This window comes from Cololabis saira, chromosome 2 (assembly GCF_033807715.1).
Source record: "Cololabis saira isolate AMF1-May2022 chromosome 2, fColSai1.1, whole genome shotgun sequence".
Classification (NCBI taxonomy): domain Eukaryota; kingdom Metazoa; phylum Chordata; class Actinopteri; order Beloniformes; family Belonidae; genus Cololabis; species Cololabis saira.
The window spans coordinates 56343670-56359960 of record NC_084588.1 but is presented as its reverse complement, the minus strand read 5'-3'; the positions used below and the strand labels follow the sequence as shown (position 1 = coordinate 56359960).

General features: G+C 50.4%; 1 protein-coding gene across 15 annotated transcripts in view; it reads right to left on the bottom strand.

Annotated features, from left to right (window-relative positions):
* The window catches only part of LOC133418676 (probable E3 ubiquitin-protein ligase HERC1), a 108172-nt gene that overhangs the window by 37240 nt on the left and 54641 nt on the right, over nt 1-16291 (bottom strand). For 13 of the 15 annotated variants that reach the window (XM_061707496.1, XM_061707512.1, XM_061707562.1 and 10 more), the window contains 10 exons: nt 10847-11435; nt 8746-9013; nt 7860-8073; nt 7603-7769; nt 7151-7267; nt 5159-5468; nt 4150-4271; nt 3828-4051; nt 852-1120; nt 235-287 (listed from right to left, as the gene is read on the bottom strand). In XM_061707496.1, coding sequence (XP_061563480.1) covers nt 235-287; nt 852-1120; nt 3828-4051; nt 4150-4271; nt 5159-5468; nt 7151-7267; nt 7603-7769; nt 7860-8073; nt 8746-9013; nt 10847-11435 — 2333 coding nt within the window. The remainder of the gene's footprint in view (nt 1-234; nt 288-851; nt 1121-3827; nt 4052-4149; nt 4272-5158; nt 5469-7150; nt 7268-7602; nt 7770-7859; nt 8074-8745; nt 9014-10846; nt 11436-16291) is intronic. The other 2 variants (XM_061707535.1, XM_061707544.1) reach the window with 2 other exon arrangements.

Genomic DNA, 16291 nt, shown 5'->3' with positions numbered 1-16291 from the left:
AGGTGAAAAAATTGGCAAAATAAATGAAAAACTGCTGAAGAACCATGTTCGGTATTGTTCGGTATTCGGCCAAGTGTTCATTATTATTTTCGGTTTCGGTCACAAATTTTAATTTCGGTGCATCACTAGCCACAATGCACCACACACTACCCACAATGCACCAGTAAAACACTACCCAGAATGCACCACACACTACCCAGAATGCACCAGGGTCCAGGTGGGGGCTGGACTTACCTTCATAAACGCTGTCCTGCTTCCCCAGGAGATCTGGAGCCTGACCTTTGTACCTGAACACAGAACCGACCAATCAGAGAGCAGGGACACACCTGGTGGTCTGTAGAGGACCTGCAGGTCTGGATCTGGACCCTAGTGGTCTGTAGAGGACCTGCAGGTCTGGATCTGATTTTGAGAAAAAAGTCGGAATTTTGAGAAAAAAGTCGGAATTTTGAGAAAAAAGTCGGAATTTTGAGAAAAAAGTCAAAATTTTGAGAAAAAAGTCGGAATTTTGAGAAAAAAGTCGAGAAAAAAGTTGGAATTTTGAGAAAAAAGTTGGAATTTTGAGAAAAAAGTCGAAATTTTGAGGAAAAAAGTTGGAATTTTGAGAAAAAAGTCAAGAAAAAAGTTGGAATTTTGAGAAAAAAGTCGAAATTTTGAGAAGAAAGTCGAAATTTTGAGAAAAAGTCAGGATTTTGAGAAAAAAGTCGGAATTTTGAGAAAAAAGTCGAAATTTGGAGAAAAAAGTCGGAATTTTGACAAAAAAAAGTTGAGAAAAAAGTCGGAATTTTGAGAAAAAAGTCGAAATTTTGAGAAAAAAGTCGGAATCCTGGTCCAGGTCCAGGTCCCGGTCTCACCTCTCCACCACCGGGGTCCTGGTCCGGGTCTTCAGGTCCAGGAACTTGTCCCTGCAGGCTCCACACAGCAGGTAGTACGGGTTCCCGGAGCCGCACTCGCCCCCGAACCAGCCGTCCACGTAGCTGCCGTTGCTACGGTAACCCTGCCGGTTGGCGCTGCGCCCGCAGCCCGGGTGGCTCTTCTTCATGTGCTGGTTGAAGTTAGCCACGTTAGCCTCGCACAGCTCACACACCACGGCCTCGTCGCGGTCGTCCGCCTCGCACACGTGCTGGAAACACACACACACACACACACACACACACACACACACACACACACACACACACACACACACACACACACACACACACACACACACACACACACACACACACACACACACACCGGGTTAGCTACGACGAGTAGGAATGGGTGATATTTTACCGTTCATGATAAACCGTCCAAAAAATTCCCCACGGTAAGAATTTGTATCTCACGGTAAAAACGATAAATTCCTGTTGATGACGTTTTTGTGTAAAACTGATTTATGATTCTGTGTCAAATCCACGCACAACGTACATGAAGGAAGGAAGGAAGGAAGGAAGGAAGGAAGGAAGGAAGGAAGGAAGGAAGGAAGGAAGGAAGGAAAGATCAATTCAATGTAATTGGTGTAGTTTAGTATCTTTTAGAGCAGTGATTTGGCTCCAAAGACTGAATGTGGTGATAGATTACAAAGGTGGAGTTGAATTGGTATTTTTTTATCGTCATTTTTATTGTTATCAGGATAAATGCCAGAAATTATCGTGATACATTTTTTAGTCTGTACCGCCCATCCCTAACGACGAGCTACGACGAGCTACGACGAGCTCGACGAGCTCGACGAGCTCGACGAGCTACGACGAGCCTCGATGAGCTACCACGAGCTACGACGATGCGCTACGACGAGCGACATTGAGCTACCACGAGCTACGATGAGCCTCTACTAACTAGGACGAGCCTCGACGAGCTACGACGAGCTCGACGAGCTACGACGAGCCCCTACTAACTAGGACGAGCCTCGACGAGCTACCACGAGCTACGACGAGCTCGACGAGCCTCCACGAGCTACCACGAGCTCGACGAGCTACGACGAGCTACGACGAGCCTCGGTGAGCTACGACGAGCGACATTGAGCTACCACGAGCTACGATGAGCCTCTACTAACTAGGACGAGCCTCGACGAGCAACGACGAGCTACGACGAGCCTCAACGAGCTACCACGAGCCTCGACGAGCTACCACGAGTTATGACGAGCTACGACGAGCCACAATGAGCTACGATGAGCCACAACGAGCTACGACTAGCATGCAGCTGATCGGGGATGAGGCAAGGCCACATCAGTGAAGCAACATTTATGTGCGTTAGCTCAGCGGCGAGCAGGTGGATCTGCTGTGATTGACAGGTGGGGGTGGGGGGGGAGCTAGCTTTTAGCAGTAGCCAGGTGAGGGGCAGGTGAGGGGCAGGTTAAGGGCAGGTTAAGGGCAGTTTAAGAGCAGGTTAAGGGCAGGTTAAGGGCAGGTTAAGGGCAGGTGAGGGGCAGGTTAAGGGCAGGTTAAGGGCAGGTGAGGGGCAGGTGAGGGGCAGGTTAAGGGCAAGTTAAGGGCAGGTTAAGGGCAGGTGAGGGGCAGGTTAAGGGCAGGTTAAGGGCAGGTGAGGGGCAGGTTAAGGGCAGGTTAAGGGCAGGTGAGGGGCAGGTGAGGGGCAGGTGAGGGGCAGGTTAAGGGCAGGTTAAGGGCAGGTTAAGGGCAGGTTAAGGGCAGGTTAAGGGCAGACGAGGGGCAGGTTAAGGGCAGGTTAAGAGCAGGTTAAGGGCAGGTTAAGAGCAGGTTAAGGGCAGGTTAAGGGCAGGTTAAGGGCAGGTTAAGAGCAGGTTAAGGGCAGGTTAAGGGCAGGTTAAGAGCAGGTTAAGGGCAGGTTAAGGGCAGGTTAAGGGCGGCGAGCAGGTGGATCTGCTGTGATTGACAGGTGGGGGGGGGGGGAGTTAGCTCTTAGCAGTAGCCAGGTGAGGGGCAGGTGAGGGGCAGGTTAAGGGCAGGTGAGGGGCAGGTTAAGGGCAGGTGAGGGGCAGGTGAGGGGCAGGTTAAGGGCAGGTTAAGGGCAGGTTAAGGGCAGGTTAAGGGCACGTTAAGGGCACGTTAAGGGCAGGTTAAGGGCAGGTGAGGGGCAGGTTAAGAGCAGGTTAAGGGCAGGTTAAGGGCAGGTTAAGAGCAGGTTAAGGGCAGGTGAGGGGCAGGTTAAGGGCAGGTTAAGGGCAGGTTAAGAGCAGGTTAAGGGCAGGTTAAGGGCAGGTGAGGGGCAGGTTAAGAGCAGGTTAAGGGCAGGTTAAGGGCAGGTTAAGGGCAGGTTAAGAGCAGGTTAAGGGCAGGTGAGGGGCAGGTTAAGGGCAGGTTAAGGGCAGGTGAGGGGCAGGTTAAGGGCAGGTTAAGGGCAGGTGAGGGGCAGGTTAAGGGCAGGTTAATGGCATGTTAAGGGCAGGTTAAGGGCATGTTAAGGGCAGGTGAGGGGCAGGTGAGGGGCAGGTAAAGGGCAGGTAAAGGGCAGGTTAAGAGCAGGTTAAGGGCAGGCGAGGGGCAGGTTAAGGGCAGGTTAAGAGAAGGTTAAGGGCAGGTGAGGGGCAGGTTAAGGGCAGGTGAGGGGCAGGTTAAGGGCAGGTTAAGGGCAGGTTAAGAGCAGGTTAAGGGCAGGTTAAGGGCAGGTTAAGGGCAGGTTAAGAGCAGGTTAAGGGCAGGTTAAGAGCAGGTGAGGGGCAGGTTAAGGGCAGGTTAAAGGCAGGTTAAGGGCAGGTTAAGGGCAGGTGAGGGGCAGGTTAAGGGCAGGTGAGGGGCAGGTTAAGGGCAGGTTAAGGGCAGGTTAAGGGCAGGTGAGGGGCAGGTTAAGAGCAGGTTATGGGCAGGTGAAGGGCAGGCGAGGGGCAGGCGAGGGCACCTAGCTAGCCCGTAGCGGAGCGGCACACACACCCATGTTGGCCAGTCCAGTACCTCCGGGATCCACATTCCCAGAATGTCGGTGTCGGTGGCCAGGTCCGGTCCAAACATGGCCTCCATGGCCTCGTCGTCCAGGTCCATCTCCAGCTCCTCGTCCAGGTGGAAGTCGTACAGCGCCGCGGGGTCCTGCTGCTGCAGGGCCGACGCCTCGCGCCGGGACTGGCTGTGCTGGGCCTGGACCGAGCGGTACAGCCCGGCTAGGGGGACAGGAAGTTCAGTCAGCTGGGACAGGAAGTTCAGGTCAGCTGGGACAGGAAGTTCAGGTCAGCCGGGACAGGAAGTTCAGGGTTCTCACCGGCGCGGGCCAGCAGCGTCCGGGCCGCCAGGTCGAAGCGGTGCTTCCTGCCGGCCGACGGCCGACCTCGGAGTGCGGAGCCGCTGGAGGCCGACGCCCCGTCCTGGTCCAGCCCGTCAGCGCTGCGGAGAAACAGAAACCTCTCAATGGAACCAGAAACCTCTTAATGGAACCAGAAACCTCTCAGTGGAACCAGAAACCTGATGAAGAGGCCTTCATAATTGGATTTATGATAGCAGGATTTCTTCTAATTGGAGTGGGGATCTTCCTGGCCTATCGACAATCGCGTAAGTCTGCGGGAGCCGTTCTGGCCCTTTCTGAGCTGCCCGAAGCTGCTGAAGGATTGAGCGCGGGGCTCCGCACTCAGACTGTAACGTTGGGAGAGCAGGGCCGCAAGCTGGATGTGATTCTTGAACAGAATCGTAGGCTAGCAGGGGTCTTAGAGCTCTATAACAAGATGGAGAACACCTTGGAGAAGCTGGGTACCCGGCTTGGCGGGGACTGATCACAAATTCGTCTGATCAGAGTTTATTGAGGAACCAGAAGACTGAAAGGCAGACGGAAAATTACTGAGCTGCCTGCAAATTGTTGATTTGATTTGGCCTTGACGGAGCGGCTTGGCAGGCCTCTTCGTCACAATCTCCCTGGAGGAATGTAAACATGACGCTCTGCATCCAACTCAACCCTCCCCCTCTCTCACAAACACCTGAGGATCTCCCTCCCAGAACTGTACCGCTGCCCGATAACATCAAGGACTTTTGTCTGCACTCTGGGCGAAGGTTCTCGGACTTATCGCGTCACAGACTCTCACATACACACTGACACACCCCCCTCCCCCCATATCACACGCCTTCCTGGCCCCCCCTCTTATCAGCAGCCCCTCCTGACACAGTCTCCGGGTTGGAGCGCCAGCTGCAATGGCCGCGGCCCTCACTTGGATGACCTGTGCCAGGTCCCTGTGCTGGTTCCAGATCCCAGGTCCCAGTCCAGGTCCCCCCCCAGGTCCTACCTCTCACTGAATCCCTCCTCCATGTCTGCAGCGTCGGTGTCTCCAGGTGAGCTCAGGTACGAGCTCCGGTCCCCAGATTTGCCCCCGGAGGAGGACGTTGCCCCGGGGCAGGAGTCGGAGCCGTTGCCGCGGGTGACGCCCCCCCTGGGCTCGTCGTGGTCGTTGCCGCGGGTGATGCCCCCCCTGGGCTCGTCGTGGTCGTGGCCGCGGGCGACGCCCCCCCTGGGCTCGTCGTGGTCGTCCTCCGGGTGCTCGATCATCCACATGGCCAGAACCGTGATGTTCTGGGCGTCGGCCTCGCCCCGCGCTCCTGCGAGACAGTCAGGGTCAGGAAACGTTCAAACGACACGTTCAGGGTCAGGAAACGTTCGCGGAACATTTCTGGCCACTTCTGTGTTGAGTCGTTGTGACACCATTGTGACGTGAAGCTGCAGCTTCCTCCCCCTGCAACTGGTTCAACAAAGACTTGAACCACGGGAATGCCATATGACAAAGTTCCTCACTAATTGATATAAACTCATTTGGCCACGGACTTGAACCACGAGAACACCCTATGGGGACCACAGCGGACTAAAACTCTCTACACCACAGAATAAAACTCTCTACACCACAGACTAAAACTAAATACACCACAGACTAAAACTCTCTACACCACAGACTAAAACTCTCTACACCACAGACTAAAACTCTCTACACCACAGACTAAAACTCTCTACACCACAGACTAAAACTCTCTACACCACAGACTAAAACTCTCTACACCACAGACTAAAACTCTCTACACCACAGACTAAAACTCTCTACACCACAGACTAAAACTCTCTACACCACAGCGGACTAAAACTCTACACACAATCATGGAATTGATTAACTGGTCTCTCAGCACAATCAGAAGTCAGGGGGTAAGGGAGCCCTCCTGCCCCGATGGGAAATTTTTTGCTGGATACACAATGGATTCCTGGAAACATTGGAGGCCTTTATGTATCAAGATTCTGTCTGTCAAGGACGTTGAAGATGCTTCATAATTGGATTTATGATAGCAGGATTTCTCCTAATTGGAGCGGGGGGATTCCTCGTCTATCGTCAAACGCACAAGTCGGTGACAGCTGCATTGGCCCTCTCTCAGCTGCCGGACGTGACTGAAGGGATCAGCGCTGCGACTAACACTCTGACTTTAACGCTGTTGGAGCAAGGCCGCAAGCTGGATGCAGGCTTTTGCAGGCTGGCGGCGGTCTTTGAGCTCATTGGCAAGATGGAAAAGACCTTGGAGAAGCTCGGCTTGGCGGGAATTATCACAAATTCGTCTGATTGGAGTCGCCATTGAGGAATCAGAGTTTGAAGGCAGATGGAAAATTACTGAGGCTGCCTGTTTTTTCAATAAAAAATGTTGATTCTATAATCTGGCCTTGACAGAGCGGTTTGGCCGATCGCTCTGGTCACAATCTCCCTGGTGGAATGTAAACAAGGTGACTCTGCCCCCACTAGCCCTCCCCTCTCAGGAACATCTGTGGACCTGTTTCAGAACTGACCGAGCCGTCTGATAACATCAAGGACATTGGCTGAGAGCAGCTCTGAGCGTGTTCATGGACTCACCGCCACACAAACATTTTCTGATAACCACCTCCCTATTTTCAACGCCTTCCTGGCTATAAGTATTGTGAAGTTGATGTAAATTTGTCATGTGCTTTCTGTGCTGAGGTTTTTTATTGCACTTTCTCACTGTGTATATAGTAATTTCTAACCTTTCTCTGCTTTGTTCCGGTTTCGGGTCGCTGCTCGTTGTGGTCGACCGGCCGGCAGCTGAGCAGATTTACTGTCTTGTATTGCTGCTTAGTTGTCCTGAATTAACCCTCGGGGATGAATAAAGTTTCTCTGAATCTGAAACCACAGCGAACTAAAACTCTAAAAAAACTAAACTAAAACCCCCGTCCCTCCTGGACCCCCGTCCCACCGGGACTTCCGCCCCCCCGATCCCCCCCGTCCCAGACTGACCCGTGGCCTCCACAGCTTTGCTGATCTGGCGCAGGGAGAATCCCATCTCCAGCAGCGGGACGGCGATGGCTGGAGGAGGAGGAGACGTGGACAGTCTGGAGCTGGGGTCGGACAGAGCTGCAGAAACACGGGTGAAGAGGCGGTTAGTTTAGATTAGATTAGATTAGATTCAACTGTAGTGTCATTGCACATGTTAAAGGTAAGGTAAGGAACTGCAGTATCTGAGCAGAAGTGCTTATGCAGTGAAATAAACACATATATAACGTATTTTCCGCACTATAAGGCGCACCTAAAAGCCATCAATTTTTTCAAAAGCTGACCATGCGCCTTATAATCCGGTGTGTCTTATATATGATCAAAAAAAAAATTCGCCTTATAGTGCGGAAAATACGGTATATATATGATACAGATAGATGGTCCGGGCCGCTCCGGGGCGTTTCCCTCGTACTCACAGGTTCCGGTCCGGTTCTGCGTCCGGCTGGGCTGAGAGTCGGGCGACGTCAGGCTCTGGCGCCGGCCGACCTCGTCCAACGGAGACGTGGGCAGAGACGCCACCGGGGGCGTCTGGGCCCGGCGGGTCGGAGCCAGCGTGGTGGTCGGGTAGCTGGAGAACATCTGCCTGCAGAGGAGGGAGGAGGGATGAAGGCCCGGGTTCTGCTGGTGTTAGCGGCGTTAGCGGCGTTAGCGGCGTCAGCGGCGTTCCTCTCACCTCAGCAGGCTCAGCGGCATCACCCCCGGGGACTCGGAGGCCGGGACGGTGTCGGTGTCGGTGACGGGCGTGGTGGCCGTGGTCGTGTCCTCCAGGGAGGAGCTCATGAAGGACGTGGTGCTGGACGCCGACGGGCTGGTGGTGACGGGCGTCTGGGCCAGAGGTTCTCCCTCCGGGGCCTCGGGGTCGGGGTCCGGGGCCTCGGCCCTCAGACCTGGGGGGACAGGGTTAGGTTAGACTCTGCTGCCCCCCCACGCTGATGTTCAAGCATCACAACTATTATTATAAATATCTCATAGCTATCGTTTTTGTCCATCGTTCCTGTAGTTTCTTGTGCCGGCCCCCCTTTTTTTTCTTTTGTGCATGTTTGCAGGCCGGAGCCTCGGGAGCTGCGTTCTGGCCTGCAGTCCCGGTCCCCCCCCCATCCCTCGGGTCATCCCATTGCTGCTTCCACCTGCCTGCTGTGTGCTGCTGGGTCAGTAAAATTCAAGCACTTTCAGGCCTTGAAAACAAAACATTGAAATTCAAATTGAAATTGAAAGATTTGATTTGATCCAATTCCGATAATGTTGAAATACAATTTCAAGAATAAAGTCGAAATTTTGTGAATAAAGTCGAAATTTCGACAAAAAAGCAGAAATGTAGAGAATAAAGTCGAGATTTCGACTAAAATTTAAAAGTAATGTTGAAATACAATTTCAACAGTATATAAAGTAATGACATATAGATAATTTATGGAATTATAACTGAAAACTTATTATTTACTTAATATTTCCATACCTTGAAACATATTTAAAGGCAAAAACATGATGTCCAACAAAACATTCCTTTTTTGGTCATAAACAGAAAAATACCAGTAGTCGTAATGTAACGAACGGCCGGTTACCGGGTCTGTGTTTCCCGCCGGCCGGCTCGTCCTGTAATCCGGTCACCACCAGCTTGTAGATCATGGCCTGGGCCCGCTCCAGGTCGGCCAGGCCCAGGGCCCGTTTGATGGGGGACCTCATCACGGCCCGCTTCACCATGTGACGCATCAGGAACTGCAGCGCCGCGCGCATCTCCGCCTCCTCCTGGCACACGGGCGACGCGGCGCTGCCGCCGCCGGCGTTCAGGTCGGCGTTGTGGCCGCTGGCGCCGCCGGCCTCCGCCGAAACCTGGAGGGTTAGGGGAGTCGTTAGGGGAGTCGGCAGGTTAGTGGAGTCGGCAGGTTAGGGGAGTCGGCAGGTTAGTGGAGTCGCAGGTTAGTGGAGTCGGCAGGTTAGGGGAGTCGGCAGGTTAGTGGAGTCGCAGGTTAGTGGAGTCGGCAGGTTAGGGGAGTCGGCAGGTTAGGGGAGTCGGCAGGTTAGGGGAGTCGGCAGGTTAGGGGAGTCGGCAGGTTAGTGGAGTCGGCAGGTTAGGGGAGTCGGCAGGTTAGGGGAGTCGGCAGGTTAGGGGAGTCGGCAGGTTAGGGGAGTCGGCAGGTTAGTGGAGTCGGCAGGACAGGGGAGTCGGCAGGTCAGTGGAGTCGGCAGGTCAGGGGAGTCGGCAGGTTAGTGGAGTCGGCAGGTTAGGGGAGTCGGCAGGTTAGGGGAGTCGGCAGGTTAGTGGAGTCGGCAGGTTAGGGGAGTCGGCAGGTTAGGGGAGTCGGCAGGTTAGTGGAGTCGGCAGGTTAGGGGAGTCGGCAGGTCAGTGGAGTCGGCAGGTTAGGGGAGTCGGCAGGTTAGGGGAGTCGGCAGGTTAGGGGAGTCGGCAGGTTAGTGGAGTCGGCAGGTTAGGGGAGTCGGCAGGTTAGGGGAGTCGGCAGGTTAGTGGTGTAACGATGGCTTCAACATCTCAATCGTCTTCTTCCGGCTCTCGACGAAGGCGAACGCTTCTCTGCTCCTCTCCCTTATCTATCTGCCCTGCTGCTGCTTTTGTTCTGTCTCGTCTTCAGCGTCTCTCTTTTTCACTCCTCCCAAACTCTACAATCATGGAATTGATTAACTGGTCGCTCAGCACAATTGACCACATTTTTGCAACCAGAAGTCAGGGGGTAAGGGAGCCCTCCTGCCCCGATGGGATGTTTTTTGCTGGATACACAATGGATTCCTGGAAACATTGGAAACCGTTGTGTTTGGGGATTCTGTCTGTCGAGGACGTTGAAGATGCTTCATAATTGTATTTATGATAGCAGGATTTCTCTTGATCGGAGGAGGGGGATTCCTGGTCTACCGACAAACGCGTAAGTCGTCGACAGCTGTTCTGGCTCTTTCAGAGCTGCCGGACGTGGCTGAAGGATCAAGCAAGGAGATCAACACTCAGACTTTAACGCTGGGGGAGCAAAGCCGTAAGCTGGATGTGATTCTTGAACAGAATCGCAGGCTGGCGGCGTCTTTGAGCTCATTGGTAAGATGGATAAGACCTTGGAGAAGCTGGAAGCTCGGCTTGGAGGGAATTGATCACAAATTCATCTGATTGGAGTCGCCATTGATGAACCAGAGACTGAAGGCAGACGGAAAATTACTGAATCTGCCTGTTTTCAATATAATTGTTGATTCTATAATCTGTCTTTAACAGGGCGGTTTTGGCCGATCGCTCTGGTCACAATCTCCCTGGTGGAATGTAAACAAGGTGACTCTGCCCCCACTAACCCTCCCCTCTCAGGAACATCTGTGGACCTGTTTCAGAACTGACCTAGCCGTCTGATAACATCAAGGACATTGGCTGAGGAGCAGCTCTGAGAGAAGTTCACTGACTTACCGCTACACACACTTATTGATAACCACACCCCCCTCATCTCAACGCCTTCCTCGGCCCCCCCTCTTATCAACCCCCGCCAAACAGTCTCTGGGTTTCGAGCGCCACGACGGCGATCACTTGGATGTGCTGTGCAGGGGGACAGGGTTAGGGTTAGGGGTCGGAGGTTAGGGGTTAGGGGTGAGGGCTAGGGGTCAGGGGTTAGGGGTCGGACATTAGGGTCAGGGGTCAGGGGTCAGAGGTTAAGGTCAGGAGTCGGAGGTCGGGCCTACCTTGGGGATGAGCAGCAGCTCGGCGTACTTGCTGCAGCTCAGCAGGGCGCTGAGGGCCTTCATGGCCCCCAGGTAGAGGTAGGACAGCTGCACGGCCTGGACCTCGGCCTGGGGGGTGATGGACTCGTGGCCCCTGGGGGGCGGGGCCTCCCTGAGGGGCGGGGCCTCGTGGCCCCTGCCGTGGTCGTGGCCCTTCTTCCTGCCGCCCTCCAGGCCTTCGTTCCCCCCGCCGGCCACCGAGCAGATCTGGCTCTCGGACCGGGAGCTGGGCGCGGCCAGCGCCTTCACCTCGTCCAGGCTGTGGGACACCCGCAGGTCCGAGGCCCCGGCGGGGTCGCGGTGGTCCCGGTGGTCCCGGGCGTCCCGGTCCTCGGGCCCGGGCTCGTGGCCTGTGGAGGCCGCGTTGCGGGGCCTCCTCTCGTGCCGGCGGGCCCCGAGCTTGGCCTCGTCGTGCAGGCTGGTCAGGTACGTGAGGTCCAGCAGCAGCGCGGCGCTCAGGCCCCGGAGCCGGCCCACGTCGAAGCCCAGCGGCTCCAGCGGCTCCAGGTTATGCAGCGGAGTGTCACTAGGCGACCAGAAAGTTGGGAAGCTTTAACGAAGGAAGTGGAGACGGAGGAGACAAGGAAACACAGTGAGGGGAAGGAGAGAAGAAGAAGAACAGACGACTGGAGAGATGAAGGATCCAAGATGGAGGAGGATTCATGAGGAGGAGGGTCAAAGACCGGTCCAGACCGGTCCTGAACCGGTCTGGACCGGTCCAGACCCGTCCAGACAGGTCTGAACTGGTCCAGACCGGTTCAGGGTTCCTACACATTTTTCAAGGTCAAATTCAAACACTTTAAGGGTAATTTTCAAAATCTTCAAGCACCTTATCACTGGGGTAACAGTGTTTCCTCTAGGAATTTTTTCAGCAGTGGGGGCATGCTTCCCGGGGGGGTGGCGGCGGCGGCGGCGTAAATGTATGGCGTACAAATGTACACAAATGACCACTTGACAGCAAATGTAACTTTCAAAACCTATTTATTGGCTTTTATCCCTGAACTTTTGAAGAACAATCCCTGAACAATAAATAAATGTTACTTCAACTTCAACTCTAACCAGTTGAAGGAAGGAAGGAATTCCACCCGCTGGACGCCGGTGTGAACCGGTGTTGCTGCTTTGCCAGAAAATGCTGCCTAAAGGTTTTCTACCTTTGTAGAGCTACAATTTTACTGTGTTTTACTCCCTAAACCACTTCCTTTCACCCCTAGGTGGTCCTTGTCGCTTGCCAGGTCGTCATTGTAAATAAGAATGTTCTTAATGACCTGCCTGGTTAAATAAAGGCGAATGACTGAATGAATATCAAATAAAGCCTTAGAATTGTTGTTTTTTTCTCTTTATCGTATAATGTTCACAAAGTGTAATGCATTCATGTCATGGGTAAGTGTATTTTGAAGGATCAAATACTCAACATCCCATATTATCCATTTTACATCGTGCAAGAAATGATGCAAACTTTGAAAATCGACTGTGCGCATGCGCAGAACCAAAAAGTAGCATTTCTCGGCAGGGAGCAGAAATTGGCAGAACACCGGGCGTTCAAAGTGAACCCTTATTTATGGTTCCGCGTTAAATCGACGCAGAGCCTACGCCGTAGGTTACGCAGCGAAGCGCACCGTACGGGCGCGTCGCCGCGTAACCTACGGCGTAGGCTCTGCGTTGGTGTAACACGGAACCATAAATCAGCCTTAAGGCTGCGAGCGGCGTGGAGCGATGGATGAACAGTTTCACCAACAGTGGAAAGCAGCGCAAGTTATGCCACAGTTTGAAGATGTATTGTTGGGGCGTGGGCTAACATGTCTGCTGGGACTATTTTGCGAGCTTTTGCAAAAGCCGGCAAATCCAAGGCGCCGCACGGCACGGAAAGAGACTCTGAGGAAATTGCGGCAATGGTGCATTTGCGACAATTCTTTTTTTTTCTTTTTATTTATTTTTTTTATAATTATAATTAAAAAAAATGTTCAGGCGTGGCGGCTATGATTTAGCAGTGGCGGGCCGCCACTGCTGAATGAATGTAGAGGAAACACTGGGTAAAATATCTACAGGAATATAAACTCATTATTTTTTCCACTTTTTATCACAATTATGTAATAATTATAATAAATATAATAATTATAATAAATAATAATAAATAACTTGTAATAACTGAACTATACAGTCTGATCCCAGTTTGGTGAAAGACCCAGAGTTATAATTTCAAGCACTTAAACTAAAACTCAAGCACTTTCAGGCCTTGAAAACAAAACATTGAAATTCAAGCCCTCTCAAGGATTTCCAGCCCCGTAGGAATCCTGCACCTTGGAAGTAACTGGAAGTTACACGTGTCATTTTTTTCCAGGATTCTGATTGGCTAGTGTAAGATTAATCAAACTTTTGAATTAGTCTAGTCCTTATGAAACTATCACATGCTCTTTAACAGATGACAGGGCAGCCACTTCCTGAGGATACTCAGGGGGGTCGACTGTTCTGGGAACAGCTGACCCATCGTTAAGGTTATTAAGGTTAGCCGGGACCATCTGTTAAAGACCCATGAAGTTCCTGTTTTAGTCCGGAAAGCATTTGACCCACTGACCTTTTGAGTTCTTTTTAAAACTTAAGCTGCATACCAGGATTAGTTCCTCTTTAACTGAAATGTCACATGTGTGTCTTTGTAACCCCTATTAGTCTATTAACTGTTGACTATCCTTATATGGTAATTTCCTGTCCAGAGTTTCTCAATAAAAAGCTGATGCAGGAGGACAAAAGGCAAAGAAATGTTTTCAAATATGCTGTTTTTTTTATTGAACATTTGCCCCATTGGGCTTTAAGTGCAAACTTTGCTCTTATTAAACCAAAAATGAATGAATAAAGTGCAAAACTCTGTAAAATAAGTTGAAAAAAAGTTTTAAAAAATATAATAAAATATAAAGTTTTATCTCTGAAAAAAAAAATCAGCAAATCAGCACTTGCAAACATACAGTAAGTTATATTTCCAATTAAATAAAACAAGACATGTTCTAATTAAACTAAACTGGATCTTTGCATGTTAAATAATAATCAACCCATGAAGGAGGTAGAGGTGTGTAATGTCAGTCATTAGAAAAAAAAAAAAAAAAAAAGAAAGTGAAAAATCGATTTTACGATTTTCACGTTTTAACATCATTCTAATTACATAATCGCGATTACGATTTAAAATCGATTAATCGAACAGCCCTATTTGGGACGCAACATTTGGTGCTGAAACCCGGGACCTCAAGATCTGTGACGTTGGAGCGGCGTAGGATCAAACCAACAGGCCATAAAACTGTCGACAGCCATTCTGATTTTAGGGACGGGGCCAATAGATTGGTCTTGAGGGTCCAGTGACGGGTCCTCCAAGCCAGGAAGGGCACTAAGGGACTGGTGAGACCTCTTCTTACTTAAATGCCTGGGGTATTGAAGTATTTCTGTGTAAAATACGAGTGAAATTCTGTGTATACTAACCTGGGGTTAGCGAAAAAAGGTGTTGGCCGGGGTCCGGGACCCTCTTTTTGAAGTCAGGGACTTTTAAAAGACACTATGCCTGGGGCAGTGCATAAGACCAACACCCACTCGGTCTGGGGCCGGCTTTTAAGCTCAGGGACTTTAGAAGTACAGAATAACGAGAGGACGTTTCTTAGGAATGTTTTTTAATGGTTTTTGTCTCGTGTTTGTCTTGTCTGATGTTTATGATGGGGAACTGTCTATGTTCAATGTTGAGAGTTTCCACAATTGTGAAGCAAAATTTTAATTGTTCACTAAAAAGATCCGCGTTAAAACCAAACTGTCAAAAAAGAGAAACTTGTCAGCTGAAAGAAACTTAAAAAAGCAAAAATAACTGGCTAAAATGGCAGACGTGTGGTTAAGCTGAAACTTATGCCTAAAATAATTTCTAAAAGATGCTTAGTCGATGGGAGACGTCCCTAAACTCTATGTGAGAAAAAGATGGTGACAGAATCTTGCGAAATACGAGGAGCTACATGGGATGAGACTTGATCTTCTCATTTTGGAGACTAGATGTCCGTGGGTTGAGTGTTGAATTTTTCCCTGTTGAAGTTTTTGTTAAAATGATACAAATAACTGTATTTGGGTCTGTGTCTGCAGGGGAGACTTTGTGTCTGCTGGAGAAAAAAGGAGTTTCGGAGGTGGGTGAGAAGGTCCACTCTTGAATTAAAACAGAAATGGAATAATGTCGTCTTTTTCTATCATTCTAAGCCCTGAATGGAGGCGTGGTGATGTGGAATTGTCAAATTAGGTTAATTCACCATTCAAATGGTTGCAGATGCAATGGTTTGGGACCCTAGCACTAGCACTAGCACAAGCTAGCACTAGCTTGAACACTAGCTTGACTTTATCTTCTCGTTACACTGCCCCCTGTAGGTTTGGCTGCTCATAGCACCTTAACACCCGGTTATGTTTCAGCTCTGGGTTCATACACGACGGTGATCTGGGTTCATGACGGTGATCTGGGTTCATGACGGTGATCTGGGTTCATGACGGTGATCTGGGTTCATGACGGTGATCTGGGTTTTATGTGAATAATCTTTGTGATAATCTGCTGATGCTGGGTCTCATTTCTACGCGGACGACAGTTATTTATTGTTCATCTTCGTCAGCGTTACAATCGCTTGAGTTTTTGCAAACCTTTGATTCTGTTCAATCCCGTCTGACTCAGATTAAACTTAGAGTTTAAACTTGTATTAAACGCAGATAAATCCAAGACCAAGCAGCTTCATCTCACCTTCCAAGGTGGTTAAATGTTCAGGGGATTGAAATAGAATTGGTCAGTTCTTATAAAAATTTAGGCATTCTGATTGATGACAAATTGTCTTTTAAATCTCATATTGATAATCATATTTTTTCAGCGACGCCCACCTCTACCGGGAGCCAACCAGAGGAAACTTCTCCCCTACAAAGCTGCTGCTGGAGCAGTGCTCGTGGGCAGTCGTCTCACACCACCCATGTGTGAAGACGTGCTGTCCATTCTGTCTGATGTTGTGTGAGCTTTGGGGCCAAATGTTTGGTTTCCCTCAGCCTTTCTGCCCAAGCAGTTTGTGGCCCTGCTAAGTCTTGTTGGTTCCTGCTAAGTCTTGTTGGTTGAATAACTTGTGAAAGTAATGGAAGCAGTAAGGTAAATATTAGATAGCTCCAACGCCTGAGTTATGTAAAAGCCTAATTTGTTGAGGATTGATTTAGAGTAGTTAGTTTAGTTAATATTATTGTAATTTTGTTTTGGTTAAAGGTTAGGTTTAGTTAGTGGATTTATTATTTTAAGGTTAGGGTCCAGTTCTTTATGCTTATTTCTTTGGTTTACGTTGGAGTTATTTCTTTTATATAAACCTTAGTTTTTGGGGTATAATTTGCTTTCCATACTGTTGTAAATAATCAATTGCATTTTGACTTGAACAA